Genomic DNA, 19,300 nt, shown 5'->3' with positions numbered 1-19,300 from the left:
TTCTTTTTAATCATTTATCAACAAATTAAAAAGAAGAGAGGGACCATACCTTTCTTGTCTCCAGTCAGGACCCAGATCTTGATGTCGGCTTTGGCCAACTTGGCGATACACTCTGGGACTCCGTCCTGGAGTTTATCCTCTATGGCAGTGGCTCCAATCAGCTGGATATATGAATTAGAGCATAATCATAAGTATATGAATTCATAGTCTTGAAATCTCTGGCATTTGACATTTCAGCTTCACATTTTGTATTTTTTTCTCCCTAGTACCATCTCCCTAGTACCACCACCATGATACAGCTTACAGTTGGAGGCCATCGATATTGTCCTTTTCTTTTTGCTGAGGTTTGCGTGATCTGCGCAAAAGGACAGTTAACCCATTTTGGGCGGGAACCCCTTTTGGTGTTTTAAACATTATAATTTAGCTATTGAAAAATAGCAGATCTACAAGCTCATAGCGCGCCACCGAGTGGTGCGCTACGAGCTTTGTAGGTCTGCTATTTTTGAAAAATCGTGAAAATATTTATTTCAGAAAACTGGAGGATTTAGAAGGATTTTTTAAAATGTTGAGGTCAGGCCTAAATGGGTCAAATGATAAGGGACAATATCGGTGGCACCCAACTGTACATAACCCTGTACTCACCATCAGGTTGCTCTCGATCTGTTCATACACCCGGTCCAGCGCAGCATCTCGGTCGGTCATTGAAACAGCGGCAGCCTTGTGTTTCTTGGACCAGATGTCGTACTCCTGTTTGCTGATGTCCTTGTAGCAGAGACACAGTGTCCGTAACGTCTCGTTGGCAAAGATCTAACACAAACAAACAAAAGAACGTTTATTCAACAGGGTTTCAAAATCAGGAATAGTACATTAAATAATTGCAAAAATGCCATGAAGTTGTCTGTGAAGATATGTTACAAAATCTTCTAAAATATGCAGAATAAACTGGACCAGTTCTTCTTTCTTTTTTACCATCAACGTAAGGACAGGGAACTCCTTTTTGTAACTATACCTCTCAGGAGGGGAACCCCTTTTGGGGTAGTTATTGCCATGTACAGTATATAGCAACATACAGTTTTTTGTAATTTGTTTATAAATATTTTAAGGTTTTGAGAAAACTTAGGTCAGGATTTAGAAGGCGTTTTTAGAATCGGCCTCAGTCCTAAATGGGTTAAAACATAGAAAATACAATACTGTATGTGCTGTTCTTATAATTCTAATCAATCAGTTAGCAGATCGAAAATAGCAGGATCTGTCAACAACCCGGTAACTTTGAACCAACCGACTCACATCCAAGGCAGTCTGTGATGACTCTTTGTGCCTGGACTCAGGGGACAGACGCTCATAAATGACTGTATCTGCTCCTTTACAGTAGAGACGTATGCGACCATCAGGGAACCGCACTGAGGAAGAGAAGCACACAACAGAAAAGAAAGGTGAGTTGTACGACAGAATCTAAAACAATCCAACTCTTCCTCACATTTTTTAATAGGACAATTTAATTGGTATAGTCACTAATGAGCCCATAGGGGACACTACCGTGCAACGTTACTCAGAGACAACACCATGTTAATGATATGTGTACATCAGACTTTATGGGTCTGTTCATAAACTTTGATTTGATTACATTAGGAATTCAAAGCACAACAACTCTAAGAAAGCTTCATGCCATAAAATCCCAGATAATGATATAAAAAGGTAAAATGTTTTATTTTTTTTCCAGTATTAGACAAATATTAATTTTAAGTCGAAGTTATATTGTTGTTGTCGTTACTGCAGTTTTACAAATACAAATACAAATAAGAGTTTGTCTGTGCTTGTCCATCAGCTGTGCATCTATATATACGCAGGCCAACTCACAGATAATGGACATGCGTTTGCGGTCAGAGTTGAAGTCGAGGAGGGCCAACATCTCATACGTCTGCTCCTTGTCCAGCTCTCTGATGGTGATGGTGTCCTGGGTACGAGACAAGAACACGAAGCCAAAGTTCCTGGCTGCAGTGACGAGAGCGCCCTCGTCTGGAGATGCAGCCTGGTACACCAAATCACCCGTTTCTATGACATAACAAAAATCAATAATCAAATCATAATCAATAATGTCCAAATTGTTCTTTATGTTTGTGACCAATTCATCCGGGGGAAAGCCAACAAAGATCACAAATAGAGTGACAATATACTCCACACATATTTTAAATATGTGTGGACAAAATAAGCAGTGCTACGCTAGGCCCCATTTAATCCACCCTCATCAGCAATTATTTCAATAATACAACATGAGTGCTTCTTTTCGAGTATACAGAGTTTGAATACGCAAATACTATTTTAATAGGTGTGACAAAATCTGAAAAGTAATTTAAACTGAAACATGATTTTATGTAAAAACAAAAAAAAAATAGATTGACCATATTAGATGTCACCCTCTCCCCGCTCCTCTTCTCTCCAGTCACATCACTTCATCCCCTTCTCTCCCACCCTTCCTTCCTCCCTCTCTCTCTCCATCTATTGGTCCCTCACCTCCTTCACCCTGTTTCTGTTCCACCATCACTGTGTGACAAAGTGAGAGCAATTTGAAGAACTCCAGGGCTTCTTTATCCTTCTTGGATCGGATGCAGGCAACAAGGGAATGGTCCATGAACTGGAACTTCTTGTCAGCCAAGTCGTTCCAGCTGAAGTCCACTTGCTGGTAGGAAAGAAATGAATTACATTCTTTAGTCAAAGTAAATGGAACATTGTTTGAGTAACATGGTCCCTTTGTGGCTCAAAGGCTAGGCCGCACAGTTACTTACATTCAACTTTATTAATTAAATAAAAATAGCATTCAGCCAGATACCTGGGGAAGGCCGAATGACAGAAATGTAGTATCTGCATTTAATAAAACTGATCATACTACAGTATTTAAGTGAGGACACTGTGTACAGTAATTTACTCTTTTCATTTGACTGCCCTCCAACCCACCTTGTCAAAGCACACATGTGTGAAAATATAGACCTGCTAGTACATTACATGGATTGCACCGTTTTGGACATTTTAACACAAGTAAAATTCTTTGTGTACTATGGATCTGTCTACTGTGTTTAAAGCACAGATGGTATATGGGAAAGCCCTCGGCAGCACTGGATAAATAATATGGGCTTTTACCTTTCCTCTGTCCAGGGACACTCCTTCTGCAGTTGTAGGGTCACCTGTTGGAAAGCAAACCTGGAGTGAGAAAAGTCTAGAAGGATAATATTCAAATGAATGAATTAAATTTGGACAATGAAGATGGAAGTACAACATTATATAATAATAATAATAATAATAATAATAATAATAAAGTGAGCAGCACAAACTTGAAATTAACAAAATTCTAGGCAATTGACAGTATCATGACGACCCATTTCTTTTTTTAAACATTCCACATAATTTCAGTAGAAAACTAAATTAATTTGGAAAATAATTAATTTGCATCAGTATAACTATAAGCATGTTCTAACCAAAGGTGCGTCCCGCGATGGTGCACTTTTTGAAGGCCATGACGTTCTGTGTGAGGGTCCCCGTCTTGTCTGAGAAGATGTACTCTATCTGCCCCAGTTGCTCGTTCAGTGTGGTGGTCCGGGCCTGAGGGGGTTTCAACAATCCTTCATTTAACAGAGAAAACCACACATCCAGGTGCTCACAGGAGGAGAAACAACTAACACAAGTTAGAAGGAGATAAAAGTATCCGAGGTGCTGCTGGATCAAATAGGATAAAACATGCAAAAGCAGAGGATCCGGGCACTCCATAGTGGGCTTGATAAGAACCCGGGTCCATAAGCCTGTGATAAGGTGCTCGTTATCAATAAAAAAATCACACCCGTGTGAACTGAGTGGTGTAAGGTCTTATATAGACTGATCAGCTGTGGTCTGACGTAATGTCTGACGTAATGAAATCACACCCGTGTGAACTGGGTGACCATAGCAACCATGCTCATTTTTTGGTACGAACAGACACGTAAACTAACAAAGCTGAAATCACACCCGGGTGAACTGGGTGACCATAGCAACCATGCTCATTTTTTTTGGTACGGACAGACACGTAAACTAACAAAGCCAGTTGTAGTGGTTGTAGTGGTTTACACCACTCAAAAATGTACGAGCTCCACCCCTACTCGATAGTGAAAGGAAGGAAAAGCCAAAACAATGCAAACGGCAACATGTTTCGACCACACAACAGGTCTTCATTATTTTACCCTGACGACTTTTGGTGGTTTTAAGTTCCTGGATGAGAACACCAGCTAAATGACTGAAGTGTAAAACCAAACGGTACATGCCTTGGCTGGAGTGTCTTTCTCTGCGTAATACATCTGGAGGTCCCAGTTGATGAACTTACTCTGCCCCAGTCGAATGACCTCCACACTAAAAACATACAGGACATAAAATCATCTATGATACTAATAAGAAGCAAATAATAGAAGTAAAGAAATTAGAAGGATTATACAAAATAATGATAAAAAACAAGGTTATTACAGTAATAATTATGTATTAGTTTCAATCACCTGACGTATAGCGATATAGGCACCATGGTGTTCAGGACTATGATATAGCCCCAGAAACTAAGGAATCCTCTGTAGGCGGATGACCTCTCTGCCTGCTCGGTCCCTTCCCACAGATACCAGGCTTGGCTTCCTATCTCTTCATACCAGAATGTATGGCCAATAGCCAAGCCGGATGCCACCAAGATCAACAGAACAAAGATCTACAGGAGAGGACACACATAATACACATGTACATATTTATAAATGGCTTTGGAAAAATAGTTTATGAACAGTTATGTCAATACAAGCGTTATCGAAGGTAGAGAGAGAATGATGGAGGGAATAAATTGAGAGAAACAGAGGGGAGGAGAAAGAGAGAAACAGGAATGGAAGGTGGTTAAGAGAGACAGGGGAGGTAAAGATTAGAGTGGAAGGATGAGGGTGATAAGGCAACAGAGGAGAGGGTCAAATTCTGGACGACAAGAAGAGATGCGATAAAAGAGAGAGCAATCAAAAAGAAAATAAATGTGTGGATTTAGAGAAGAAGACAGGAGCAAATAGGAGACGAAGGGTTAAATTAAGGAGAGGAAGGAATGGATGAGACATTGTTCCGTTGGTGTCTTCAAGAGGAAGGAAACAAATTCAACTTGTGAGAATTGTTACATTGGTCACTTTGTAGCATGACAAAACTTACCGTGTAAACCATGTAGTTCATCAATTCATCAATTTTTGTCCTCTTAAACCTGGTCTTCCCTCCGTTCCTCATGATTTTAGTGTCAGCACCTAGATAGCATGATAAGAAAAAATATAAGAAAATACGATGCAAAATATGAAACAAGATGGAGAAAATATGTTAACGATTTACTTTGTACTCGACTTTATCTTCCATTAATTAATCTGAACGAACCTGCAAAGATGACCAACCCACGACATTCTTCCGTGTTTCTGATCGTACAGCCTCGGAGCAACAAATGGTCCAGATCCAGAGGGTACCGCTCCTTCCTCCAGCGCATGGTCCCAATGAACTTATCCAGACGGTTGTTGGGCTCTTCACACTGGATCAGAGCTACACACAGCGAGGAGAGGAGAGTCACAGTGTTACATGGAAGCACAGGAGAGGAGTAGGAAAGGAGCAGAGTGGTGTAGAGGAGAGTGGCGTCATTGAGGCGTCATTGAGGTGGCAGAAAACGGCGCTCGAGCACTGTTCATGCACTGCTGGACAGTGACATGGAGCAGTTTTAAATACATTGTTTTCAATGAGAGCGGCACATATATGTGACCAGATTTGACTGAGAGCCTGCCATCGCGCACATTCCAGCTTTTCACCAGAGGAGAAAAACATTTATTTATTTATTTTTTCAAAATGAGTTAATAGCACAGGCAGACTCTTCACATACTAGAGCATGTCTGAAATAAGTGTCAGAGCTGAAATCGACATGTAAATATGAAATAAATGCTTAAACATGTAGCTAGGTGTAATGTTAGAGACCACAGAAGTGAACCTTTCAAGCCTGTTTTCTCAACTCGCTGTTTTCTGCAAGACATTACTCTATACGCCATATCTCCAAAACTGGTGGGTCAAACTGAACAACCAATGTCAATTTGAAGCTATGATTCCCTGCTTTCATATGACATGAAAAAACAAAAAATCAAAAAAATCCAATGGCAGTCTCTCAGTCAAATGTGGTCACATATCAGCAATTTTAGGCATGTGTGCAACATGACAACTGCTTCAAAGTTTAGTACAGTGACAACTAAAGTTTCTGTAAGGTTTATGTTGTACTATTACTAAAAAGCGATCTAAAATAAAGGGATTTAAGATCAAGCTGGGCCTGTTGCCCGAGTCTAGTGCATTCTGTCAACTTCCGGTCCAGGACTTTGTAACTATTCGGCTATAGCCGACCCTGATAGCCGCACGGAGCCGCCATTGGACTGGCCCCATGAAGTGAACTGAGATGTCGTAACTCTCCTTCAATGGCTCTGGGGAGGAGTAGTTGACTAATACATTGTGGGTGGGGGTTCTTTCACTTTGGTCAGGTTCAAACAATATTCAGGAAACTCTTCAGTGGTTGAACTTGTCCGTCACTGGTGGAATAAGGACTGTGGGCGCTTAGGTAGCGATGGCCTTTGGATCATCAGAATGGAACAGTAACATTTTTCTAGGTTAGTCTTGAAGGTAAAGGTACGTGCTTCAGCACAATAGCCTTCCTCAGCTATTGTAGAACTGCTCACTATAACATAGATACATATAGGCCTACAATCATAATGAATATGTATCACACAATGTAACGTGGCCGTACTATAGAATTACAGGTTTTCAAGAGAATAATCTGTAGCTCTGATTGTGTATTTTGTCCACACAATGTGGGCTTTTACATCATAAATCCATCCTGGAGAGTTGGCGCATGGTGGACATCACGGACGTGTCCGACTAGTATTATTTATGAATACCGGTTCAATGTATCACGGTGGATTACTTGTAACAGAATGACTACAAACAACATGGAATATTTCAGTCAGTATTTGTTCTATCTGAAGACAGCTTTACATTCCACTTAGTTGAACGTTCCAACAAGTTGAACGGTGAGTCATCATGGGATGAGAGTGAGACTACCCTCGTTTTCATTCGTTAAACAACACATGCTCTTTTAGAAGAACAGTAGAACACACAATGAAATGGACTACCTGCAAACGTGTTGTAATGGATGTAATTGATAGGACAGTAAACAGATAGACAGGAAAGGACGGGGGGGGGGGGGACGGGGGGGGGGGAGTGACACATGCAATAAAGTGCCTCTGGGTGGATCTGAACCCAGACAGATGCAGGAAGGGACTATAGCCGTATTTATGTGGCATGCATTCTTTCTCGAGGCACCCAGGCTGTGAAAAGTTTAAGGTGCACATTAGCACATATCAAAGGTAGGTTGTGGTGGGGATGTATTGCAGCAAGGAGACTTATTAATAGGCCTTGAAGATAATCTGGGAGAATCTTTGCAACAACAGACACTAATCAAGCGAGCAAGAAGCCGAGAAAGAAATCATCACATAGATGATCACATTGGGCTTAAAGACTTAAGCACTACACACTTCATCTTACAACACATAGCAGAAATAGTAAATTTATGAATAAAGCCCCAAAATCACTGACATACAGTATCTATTACATACAGGAGAGAGGCGTTACAAAGTTACACATACATACTGTAAAAGAGGAGTCACGTATGTTCACTCAATATGTAGCCAAAGTGCCAATACTTTATTATAGGATGCAGAACACAGAAACCAACGTTTCAGCAGGTACCATTGTGGGCTCTCCCTAGATAGGCCAAGTAGGCCTACATCAGAAATCCCTTCAACAATTTAATGGACTGTATTATAGCACCATTACAGTATGTAAAGCAAACATTGTATATCTCAACACAAATACACCATATCTCAAGTTATCCGATACTACAGCAGCAGATACCTGTAGCAGTGAGTGTGTGCAATCACGCAGTAGATGGTGACTGTAATGAATCCATACAGAACAGAATCATGCGATAGTTCTGCTAAATATGGTAGTTGTGAATGTACTGTAGGCAGGGGTGTAGTGCTACAGTATGCACTGAAGCTCCACTGCAGACACTCATTCACAGTTTCACACCTTAAATATCTTATCTCCGGCACCGTGTAATTATGTAGATATTCTGTTTTTCTTGTTTGTCTGTTGTTAACTTGTTATTGCAGTGAATGGTCAATACAGCAGTATTTTATTATTAGCCTACAAGTACAAAAAGGTGTAGTACTTAAAGAAAACTTTTGCTCAGACATGCCATTAGTTATGTCTGTGTTTCACAAATGATTCTGAATGACTAGTAGCCTAGGGCAGGGCCTATCAAAATAAACTAACATAATATATGTTATTGTTGGCTTAATCTTTGGTGTAGCACTACCTAGGCAAAGATCCACCTGTCGCCATTGCTTTATTGTGTTATCATTTCAGCCCACGTGTTTTTCTGTACTGTACTTCTGTGCTGTTTACATTTTTGACTAATAAAGTATTCAATCAATCAATCAAAGCTGCTCCTTCATTTCAAGGAGCCCTACAGCTCTATGGGTATAACTCTCAGAGACCTGTAAAGGTCCCTGCACACTTGACGCAGCGTTTTTCCCATCGGTTTTCCGAAAAAACGCGTCCAGTGTGCAACCACCTTAAGGGTCCTTTTGCACGCCTACTCAAGGAACCCTGGACCACACTTTGAGAACCACTGTTCTACAGTGAACAGTATATTATGACAAGTTGTCAGTCACACATACACTGAGGACAATGCCTGCAGCCCACTACAACACTGTATGTAGGCTACTGTGATACATAATGTGTTAAATATGATCAAAAGTGACAGATCACAGAATATCTGAAATGATATATGAATGGTTATTAAGCAGCGAAGATGTGTTTACCGTCATAGCGTGCTAGTTGGCTCTCCTCTTGTAGTCGTTCATCTGTCACTCTCAGACCCATCTTAAACTTCAAATTAGTCTCTCTGGTAAGACATGCAGCACAATACAGAGGATTGTTATTGGGACAACAAGTACAGTACATTAGCAATCAAGACACAATGAATAATAAATATAATAAAATAATAAAAAGGTGACATGTAGTAACTTTAGATTAACTGTTATGGTCATTTCCTGAGATCCTTCCCAGGCCTTTGTTGAAAATAAGAAAAATATGAACAACAAATACAAAATGATTCCGTGTCTCAGTCCCTTCCTTTAGTAACACTGGAATTAAGCACTATTTGATTTACAGGCGTTTACCATTTCATCAGAGAATTTGGCCGGACTGGCTACAGGGCTGGGTTAGGTAATGGCTTACTGGAACCATCTTACCATAAACACACACACACACACACACACGCACGTCTTATCAATTTCAAGGAGTAAGTATTGACCCAAGACTTTAGAAACTGACAGCTCAAATAGCTGACAGCTCAAAAGCTGAATAGCTGAAAAGAAGCAGCTTGGACTCCTCATGCATAGAAGGAAGCATGATGTCTGCATGAGGTCTGTCCGCTACCCCCCAGGTTGGCAGAGGAAGTGTAGCGCCCAGGATTACATTAGATAATTTGACACTGGGTGAAAAAATGGGTTGCAAAATCGTGGGATAAAAATTATTATAAAAAAAAGTGGAAAAAGGAGAACACTGCGGTGATATGATCTTGTGAGCTTGTAGATCAGTAGCAGATCTACAATCTACTCTACAACATTGTATATGTTGTGAGCATGTAGATCAGTATCAGATCTACAATCTACAACATTGTATATGTTGTGAGCATGTAGATCAGTAGCAGATCTACAATCTACAACATTGTATATGTTGTGAGCATGTAGATCAGTATCAGATCTACAACATTGTATATGTTGTGAGCATGTAGATCGACTACTTTCGCTATTTGTACTACAACAAAACAAACAGGGCTTGTTCGTTACAGAGTACGAACACTAGGTTTCATGTGAGTGAGGAGAGCAAGTGCAAGTCAGTAAAAACATCTTACCCGTCGAGCTCAGCCGTCTCTACGTACGCCAGACTGTTGGGGTTGGTACTGGATAACATAAGGATGTCAGCCTAGAGGAGGACACACACACACACCACACACCCCACACCCCACACCCCACACCCCACACACACACACACACACACACACACACACACACACACACACACACACACACACACACACACACACACACACACACACACACACACACACACACACACACACACACACACACACACACACACACACACACACACACACACCATTAGGGTTGAAATGATGCATCACGTCTAGATACTGTACATGTTGTGAGTGTGCAGATTGGCTATTTTCACCAGACACTATAATATATAGTATAAACTTACCGGGACAAAATCATTTTTCTTTAGACGAACCACATCCCCAACTTCAATGTTCATCCATTTACACTCTTGAAACCTGACAAGGAGAACAATATGCATGTTAAGTTCCCATATATCAAATATCATAATGCAGTTTATGATAGGTTACAATTAATTCATACAAATCCTTTAGCAATACTATGATAAATGAAATGCCTCTCAACTAAAGGGGGCATCCGTTGACCGGAAACACAGGCAAATCTCTGGCCCAGGCAACCTGCCGATGAGCCAGCGGCCGAGGGAATGCTCTTTTGGTTTCACTCAATGTCAGGACCGGGGGAGCACCAACATAAAAGGCGTGCTTTCATTCACAAAAACTCAATCAACATCTATAGATTGCATTATTAATGTTTAAATGTGTTCGTTTCCAGCCTGGTTCATGAAATTGCATGGGACGTATAGATCTGCCTGCTCCAGGTCTGCAGATACCCTATATAGCTCAACTATACTGCTCTAGTGAGAAGGGCACAGTAGGCTTGGCAATATATCAATATTATATCGATATTGTGATAAGGCACTAGATATCGTCTGGGATTTTGCATATCAGATATCAGCCCTAGTTGAACCTTTTACTGAAATCTTCAAAGATGAAACATAGTGTAGACTAGTCTAGGCTGTATGAATGCGGAATGTAAGTATTTAAGATTTTGCCTGACAATGACAAAAATGAAAGAAGATAGGATGTCCGCACACCGTATCTTGAGCTCCAATACGTTTATTTAGAAGAGCAGAATCAACGTTTCGACCCTTCCGGGTCTTCAAAATTATTGGGAGCTCAAGATACGGTGTGCGGACATCCTACCTTCTTTCTGTATGTATATTTTTGTTCAGCGCCCGTCAACATTTTCTGAGATGTGCGTGCTTCCCTTTTGGATTTTGTCTCAAATGACAAAAACAAAGGCTGAAAGATTGATAATAAAAGCTAAATCAATTAAGCATGAGCAAGAAACGCAAGTAGTAGAACACTAAAAATGTATGCATCTTCTACTACCTGCCATCTAGAAGGACTTCACATTTCCGATTGTTGATCTCCTTGTCCATCCTGTGACGTGCCTGAGTGACGGAGAGAGAAAGAAGCACATAGGGACAGATGTATGTCAAACAATGACCATAGTGCCATTTAAATTACATATTTCAAAGTGGTCACTGTCTGCTCGTGCACTGTGGTTAAACTCAGATTTCACACACACACACACACACACACACACACACACACACACTCTTACCAGGTCATCTACTAGGTCTTTAATGGCTGTGATTCCCAGGACCAGTACCAGTGGAACCAGTGTCGTGTACCAGGGCAGTGTCGTGATCTCTGGTATGATCTGAAACAGACACATCCGAAAGGGGAGATGTTAGTTTATGTCTAACTTACTGTTACATTGTTGTAATCATTACAAAAGCATTCATTTGTGAATGTCCTTGTGTTTCATTAATTATAATAACATGTGTTATTGTTTTTAGTTTAATACATATTAGTTACTAAATTGACAGAAATAGTGGGGGGAAAAAAAGTCACTAAATAGACAGAAATAGTGATGCACTATTGGGACACACAAACATATTAGGAGATGTTGGGCTTCATCTTCAGTTCGTCACATCACAAGTTTACACCAGGTATAATAACTTAACAGTATTATATATTGTATATCTAGCGAGCTAGCTAAGCAACAAACTAGTTTTTTTATGTCTAGGAAGAGAACATAAGAACATACAGGTTGGATGTTGTTCATTGTTGTAGGCTAATTGTCAGTTTTGAACCATCTATAGAGGACTCACAGTCACAACTATGTACCACCACTTTACATCACAGCCATGCTGCAGGTAAATACAATGCAAATCCGTTCAATCTTCAGTCAGCACTAAGTGCCCCTCCTGCTTATTGGCTGTGATCCAAAATACTTTAAATGAATAGTTGGTCTCTTTCAAATACCAACTTCTAAATGGTAGGACAGGTTTTACTGTGGTTTATAAAGCAAACTATACAGATGTACCTTACATACTGTATATACTGTATATACTGTATGTACCTTACATACTGTATATGCACCAGTCTCTGCATAGTACTGCATGTACTTGTGTTTCTATAAGACTGTGTGTGTACTCTGTACCTGTAAGATGAGCAAGATCAGGAAGTAGAGATTGGCTGCTCTCTTGAACTGCTCGTACAGGTTGAAAGGGAGGAAGGTCAGAGCGTTGTATTTGTATGTTTTGATGCCATTTCCCTACAGAGAAAAAGAAGGAAAGAAAACACAGAACATACATGAACACACGTCTACTGTGTTGACACATACAGACAGGCGAACACACAGGGCTCCATCTTGCGCCACCCTTATCCCTAAACCTGCGCTGCGGTAGATTTGAACCCCTAGACTCTGTGGTGGTGGACACACACACACACACACACACACACACACACACACACACACACACACACACACACACACACACACACACACACACACACACACACACACACACACACACACACACACACACACACACACACACACACACACACACACACACACACACACACACACACACACACACACACACACACACACACACACACACTCTCTCACTCGCATGTTCACACATATAATGTTACTGCCGTCGAAGTATTACAAATTTTGCTATAAACAGACGCTATCAAATATCACTGACGACACAGAGACAACTCCCTGACACTATCGCTGAGACAGTTTATTTATTTTTGGACCACAATGCTTATATGAGACAATTTAAAATGAAACTTCTATGAGAGTGTTGACATAATGAAGTCACATTATTCCAGGAGAGTGGCTCAGCCCTGCGGTCGCTCCTCGCCTATATTAAGGCGTCTTACTGGTCATAATAAACTTATTTTAGTTGCATATAATGATACTCCCAAATAGTACTACTACAGTTGTGCTTTCCTTCCGTCTCCTTCTCCCTCAGCCTTTCTCTGTCTCTCACCCCTAGGTCTTCCAGTGCCATTGTGTGGCTCTTGTTTATGTAAATGAGTGCACATGGAAAGTTCCATTTTAGGGGGGGGTGTGTGTGTGTGTGTGTGTGTGTGTGTGTGTGTGTCTCTCTTGAAAATTGTCTAGTGTGTCAAACACAGAAACAGGTCAGTTCAACAGAGCTATATCTTCTTACAACGCCCCCGGGAGAAGTTGCATCAGAACACCACTAAACAAAAACCCTACAGCACACACGTCTGTTCAAGGCAAAGTTAGAGGTAAATGCCCATCCTTGAATAATATCACTGAATCAAATGATGATGCTTTTTGTAATCAAAAGAGATTGGCAGAAACTCACACACAGTGATGGGTGAAAAGCCCAATATAGCCCTACAGGTACCTTAAGTTCTCACTGAACCCCTTACCCCTCCTTGCCGACTGACTGCAAGTCATTCTGAATAGAAGCATCAGATCAGACAAACTAAATCCATTTTCTATGTGAATACCATTTACCCAGTTTTGTGTGCATGTTGCTGATCACACCACAACATAAAATTACTATATTGTGTCTCATGTTTTCCTACTAGTAACCATCTACTACTCATGATGTGCATAATGAGTACATCCATTCAGAATTGCGAGCGCTCACCGCATGGTTATTGGTTAATGATTTATCTTCTTCTCTTCCTCCATCTGTCACTGACATTATCTGCATTCTGCAACCTCCATTAGCTATTCATTTGCGCTACAAATATTTCCTTTCTTTGAGTTATTTACACAAAAAAGGTACAGATAATTGATATGTACATATGTGTATCCCTGCTATTCACCCGACTAAACCTCACCCACCAGCCCCACAACAGACTCCCCACCCACTCATCTAATCCTTTATATTTCACAGGTAACAGGTCTCAATAAAACTGCAGATGTGGTATCGATAGAATAATAGGCCCAAGACATTAAACTGCAAAAATATCTGTCTGCATGCATAGATGACATGATGATTTCCTGCAGGGCTGGGGTACTAAGCCGAATTTGACCATTACAATGGACACCAACATTGAAAGCACTACTAAAAAAGGGGAACTGCTCACTGTGTTATCAGTAAATATTGGTAACTTGGTGATTCCATTCCGTCTAAAGCCTCAGAACAGGTTCTACCACCTGTGATGATAAGGTGTATACTGGTGTTGACCTGACCTACAGTATGGTTTATTTGATGAGACGGTTTATTTGATGAGACGCATGAGAACAGATTGAATATTGAAATATTGAAACCACCACAAAAGGCTCTGCTCAGGCTCTGCCAGTGGGCCTAATCAGCCTAAATCCCCTCACCTGTGCAATTTCCAGCCTCTGCCTCAGCCAATTGATTGCCATGGAACCCCACACCTGACAATTGATTACCTAACCAGTCCACTTTTCACAGTCAGTTTGAATGTTTTCCTTGAGGTTTTGACTTGCCCTTTGGTGTTAGCCTGGTTAATAAACCAGACCGAATCAGCCGTTGGCAAAAAAAAGTTTCCTACCAGCGGATTACGGTCTGGCGAGGCTCAGTAGCACGCCTCTTTCCTACAGCAGAGAACAGGTCGGACCAATCGGGACACGGTATGCAATATAGGCGGGCTTTGGTACAGTGACGTTCAATGCTTGAGACTTTTGACTGACAGTAGCTCTGACCAATTGCGTCAAAGCGAAAATGTTCCCCGGGAAATGAAATCCAAGTGGAGCCAGCCCAGACTGATATACCGCGACAGTGTTGTGTGATATTAGTCTGGCTTATTAGCCAGGCTACTTTGGTGTACCTTGCTCCGTCAGACCATAGTATGCCTCCCTGCTATGACAAGTTGACAACAGGTATTATTAGGTTCCAAAGTTGCATCGTTCTCAAGTAGGCCGGTGGCCGGCAGGCACGTACATGTCTAGTATCTATAAATGCGGCAAGTCTCTGTCTGTCTGTCTTCCACGTAACTCGAAAACCGTTTGCCCCGCCGACTTCAAATTCGACACACGCGTTCCACACCGCCACAGGGAGTGCAATGCCCAGTGTCGAGTCGGTCTGACCCACGGTTGTCCAGAACCATCACAAAGGCCTCTGCCCGGGCTCTGGACACGGCCCCTGCCCAGACTCCATATATGGAACTGGCCTGTTCTGACATCAAAAATATGTTCTGACATCTATATATCCGACATCAAATATAGACTCCATATTTGGGCATGCCTGACAAAGAACTCCATATATGGGCATAAAAGGGACACTGCCCAGACTACGGACATAATAACTGGGTGGGGCATCCATTTCCAACTTGCATAGTTCCAAGTAGGCCAACGCTCTAGTACTTTTCAATGGTGCACTTACAGAGTACTTGCTCTTCTTGAAACACAGAAAGGTTTTCATCTGGAACTCGGGGAGCTGGAGGAAAGCACGGTCATTGGCCTTCACTTTCCAGGCCATCTCTGAAACACACAAAGCAAAGAATTGGCTCTGGCTTAGTTATTAGTCCATCTAAAAAAAAACATATTATAGTACTACTATTACAACTACTACAACTGCATTGAAGTTCCACTTAACGGTCAGTCATTGGTGGGTTATTAGCGTTTCCCAAGCCTATTTTTGAGGGGCGCTAGCCCCTCCTATGTCCAGCTTTGAGGGTGCGTGTAAACACAAACTTTGTCCTAACACAAACATTAAATGTCATTGATAATAAATGGCCAGTTTAACATCATCATCCCAACACAAATAGTAAATGCCATTGATAATGAATGGCAATGGCAAAAATTAACAGCATCTGAAGACAGTCTGTGGTCGGGATGGATACGATATTTGATGATTCTGTGAGTGTTTGGGTTTCACCACCACCTACTAACTACAACCACCATCATCATTCTAAATTTTCTGTTTAGGATGTATGACCACCACAACTACTACAGTACAGTTTCTAGTACTGCCCTGCCATCACCACCAACACTATAATCTTAACAATATCTGCCATCAACTGACCACTGGACGCTGCAGCGGCTCCTGGGGCTCCTGGGGGTCCTAGAGACCCCTGCGTCTCTCCATCGGAGCCGGGATCCAACTCGTCGTCCGTCTCATCGTCACTGTATGGCATGACCTCATCGTCGGGTCCCAGGGAACCCTGGGACTCTGTACGCACTCGACTCATGGTCACACCCGAAGTCACCTGGAACAAGGACAGAGGACAATTAACATGTTAACTGGGGTGATCATCAATTCTTCATATTGTAATCATAATGTAGTTAACTGGGGTGATCATCAATTCTTCATATTGTAATCATAATGTAATATGTACTACTTGTTCAATAAATGCAGGCTAAAAGCTGTTGCAACAATGGTAGAAGTTGGTATTCATAATTTGAACCATGCACCGACATTTCCTCTTCATGCCACGAATATAAAAACAAAGTCAATTTCAGTCAGCAGCAATGTTTAATTCCTTTTTTTCTCATCAACAAAATAAGAGAAAATGTTCATACTACTGTATTCTTTTTTTTTTATAATATTTATTTTATTTGGAAAAAGCAGTAGAATAACAGCATTTCTATGTATACATAGGACACAAGTGCAGTTCCCAGGATTTTTTTTTCACCCCTCTTCCCTCCCTCCCCCCTCCAAGTGACTCCATCTCCAGTGTCTCTGTAACATCCTTGCTTTCTTCAGGACTACATATGGCATCAGGTCAACACTTAACAGGGGCAAAGGGCAATATCGCTTCAGAGTGTACATTTCAGAAGGAGAAAAAGAAGAAAGAGTGGGCAGACAAAGAAAAAGACAAAAAAACAACAACCATACTACTGTATTCTATAAGAGAACATGGTGAGTTGTATTGCCAATTTGCAGCATCCACGACCCAGAGCTCTACAATAATTGCTTCTTTTGAATGACTGTTATAGCCATTTTAGAGCCATGGGCTCTGACTTGTAAATGTTTTAAAAGGCATATTTTAAATGGGGAGAGGGAGTATATTTAACTAATTATTTCTAGAGCACTGACAGATCAACAGGTACTGCAAACCAGTGTTGTTTTTGGCAGCAAATTTCTATCTTAGTTTTAGTCATAGTCTTTGGAATAAAACTTAATTTAGTTTTAGTCACATTTTAGTCACCTGAAATGTTTCAGTGTTAGTCTACTAAATATCATAAGATTTTAGTCGACTAAATCTACAGTTGATTTAGCCGAACAAAATGTATTTTGGCGGGCCTTGATGCCGTCGTAATGAGTTTTTTCCACTTGCTGAAAGTAGCTGATCGACAAGCCCACAACGCGTCGCAGCGCAACACGTTGTGGACTTGTAGATCGGCTATTTTCAGCATGCACCTAATTGTAAAATTACTTATACTGGATCTCTTGTCCACTAGACTAGAGCCTTCCTAACATTTTAGTCTAGTTTTTATTTGTTGTCAGTATATTTAGTCTTAGTCATCACAGCTTAGTTTTCATTTAGTTTTCCTCAGTGAAAAAAGGTAGTCGAACATTTTTCGTCTTAGTTTTAGTCGACGAAATCAACACTGCTGCAAACAGCAAGATATACAAGGTGCATTCATTGGATTTGCGTGTGGCGCTACAGGAAAGGCATGAGGCCAGCACCAAAATAAGTAGGGGAGTTAATCCTCCCTCCGAGGAGCATGAATGCGAAAGAAAAGAAGGTGGAAGGAAGAGGAAATATTAAGAAACAAAGAGGATGGAGCATCAGCTTTTTCCTTTAAAAAACGCTTAGTCATCCACCAGTAGCAATGAAGTCAGCATGAGCGACAGGGCTCTTCAGGAGTCACACACCACAACAGTGCACTTCTAAGAGGAAATTACCTCACTATATACTTTGACCCTAGACTGAGTCTCAAGGTACTGGGGTGACAACCGGTAACTGAAAGTGAAGCCGTTTGTTCCCCAGCTGTGTCAGTGACTGGAATTACATCTGCAGTACCCTAGCAATGCAGCTAAAGTGCCATTGAGGAAGTGTGTGTGTGTGTGTGTGTGTGTGTGTTGCATGCGGCTGTTGTGTATGTGGGACAAATTCATTTGACCTCGTCTAGGCCGGTTGACTTCATTCTGTCTGGTCGTAGATGCCATTTTCCTGATTTTATTACACATACTCACACCAGGGAGCTTCCCAGTTCAGTACAACCACAGTATTTTACTGTTGGCCAGGAGCTGCCCAGTACAATCAAGAGAGTGAGAGTCCCATGCCAGCTCCCAGTAGGGCTGCAACTACAGATTATGTTGGGTATTTTTACTAACTGTATTAAAAAGATAAAAACAATGTCGGAATTGATTGAATTCCACTGTTGCACACCAACAAGCTCCACTGGAGCACTTACAGTTTAAATGACGGATTCAACATGTGACTTCCCACTATTACAGTATGTCTTTTGAGTTGACTCTTTCCAGAGCCCTCCTTTGACTATGCTTGGTTCTCCAACATCCCAATGTAAGCTTCAAACCTCTCTAAACAAATCAATTTGACTACTTCTCAGCCTGGGGTCCATGACCCACCTCATTTCAACCCATTTTGCTAGCGTAGGTTGGCTCCGGGTAGAAGACAGTTAGCAATTGAAAATGGGATTGACATTCAAAATTGTAAATGCAGCTTTGCCCTCAAGGTCTTTTTTTTGTGCTATTATGCTATCCCTTTTATACCAAACTTTGACTGTACTGCTGTTTTACATTTCTAGCTAATAAACTATTCAATCAATATTCAAAAGTCAGAGAGGTGTGGCACATTCCTCATGGCATGGCACTGTAGGGGCCAAGCCATCTAGAAAAGGGTCAGTCTGTCTATTTTTGGGTGTGTCTGTCTGCCAGGGGCTAATTTCACAATCCACTGGACCAATCAGCAGCACTAATTGTCTTCTGCATGCCGGCAGTAGGCCATGGGAGAATATGGCTTACTATAGTTTATATT

The 19,300-nt window shown here is 41.2% G+C and overlaps 1 protein-coding gene across 2 annotated transcripts in view; it reads right to left on the bottom strand.

Annotated features, from left to right (window-relative positions):
- The window catches only part of atp8b1 (ATPase phospholipid transporting 8B1), a 41,444-nt gene that overhangs the window by 11,398 nt on the left and 10,746 nt on the right, over positions 1–19,300 (bottom strand). Inside the window, exons 2-20 of one of the 2 annotated variants that reach the window (XM_079523580.1) lie at positions 16,378–16,561; positions 15,736–15,833; positions 12,543–12,656; positions 11,658–11,756; positions 11,423–11,484; positions 10,396–10,468; positions 10,028–10,098; positions 8,931–9,013; positions 5,398–5,556; positions 5,185–5,273; positions 4,512–4,711; positions 4,287–4,371; positions 3,471–3,594; positions 3,136–3,179; positions 2,512–2,677; positions 1,858–2,052; positions 1,288–1,400; positions 643–807; positions 50–161 (exon numbers count right to left, since the gene is read on the bottom strand). In XM_079523580.1, coding sequence (XP_079379706.1) covers positions 50–161; positions 643–807; positions 1,288–1,400; positions 1,858–2,052; positions 2,512–2,677; positions 3,136–3,179; positions 3,471–3,594; positions 4,287–4,371; positions 4,512–4,711; positions 5,185–5,273; positions 5,398–5,556; positions 8,931–9,013; positions 10,028–10,098; positions 10,396–10,468; positions 11,423–11,484; positions 11,658–11,756; positions 12,543–12,656; positions 15,736–15,833; positions 16,378–16,543 — 2,218 coding nt within the window. In that variant the 5' untranslated portion in view covers positions 16,544–16,561. The remainder of the gene's footprint in view (positions 1–49; positions 162–642; positions 808–1,287; positions 1,401–1,857; positions 2,053–2,511; positions 2,678–3,135; positions 3,180–3,470; positions 3,595–4,286; positions 4,372–4,511; positions 4,712–5,184; positions 5,274–5,397; positions 5,557–8,930; positions 9,014–10,027; positions 10,099–10,395; positions 10,469–11,422; positions 11,485–11,657; positions 11,757–12,542; positions 12,657–15,735; positions 15,834–16,377; positions 16,562–19,300) is intronic. The other variant, XM_079523581.1, reaches the window with a different exon arrangement.

The sequence above is a fragment of the Electrona antarctica genome, assembly GCF_951216825.1.
Source record: "Electrona antarctica genome assembly, chromosome: 16".
Lineage (NCBI taxonomy): Eukaryota > Metazoa > Chordata > Actinopteri > Myctophiformes > Myctophidae > Electrona > Electrona antarctica.
Note: the sequence above shows the minus strand (reverse complement) of the source record. Positions and strands in the feature narration are given on the sequence as shown.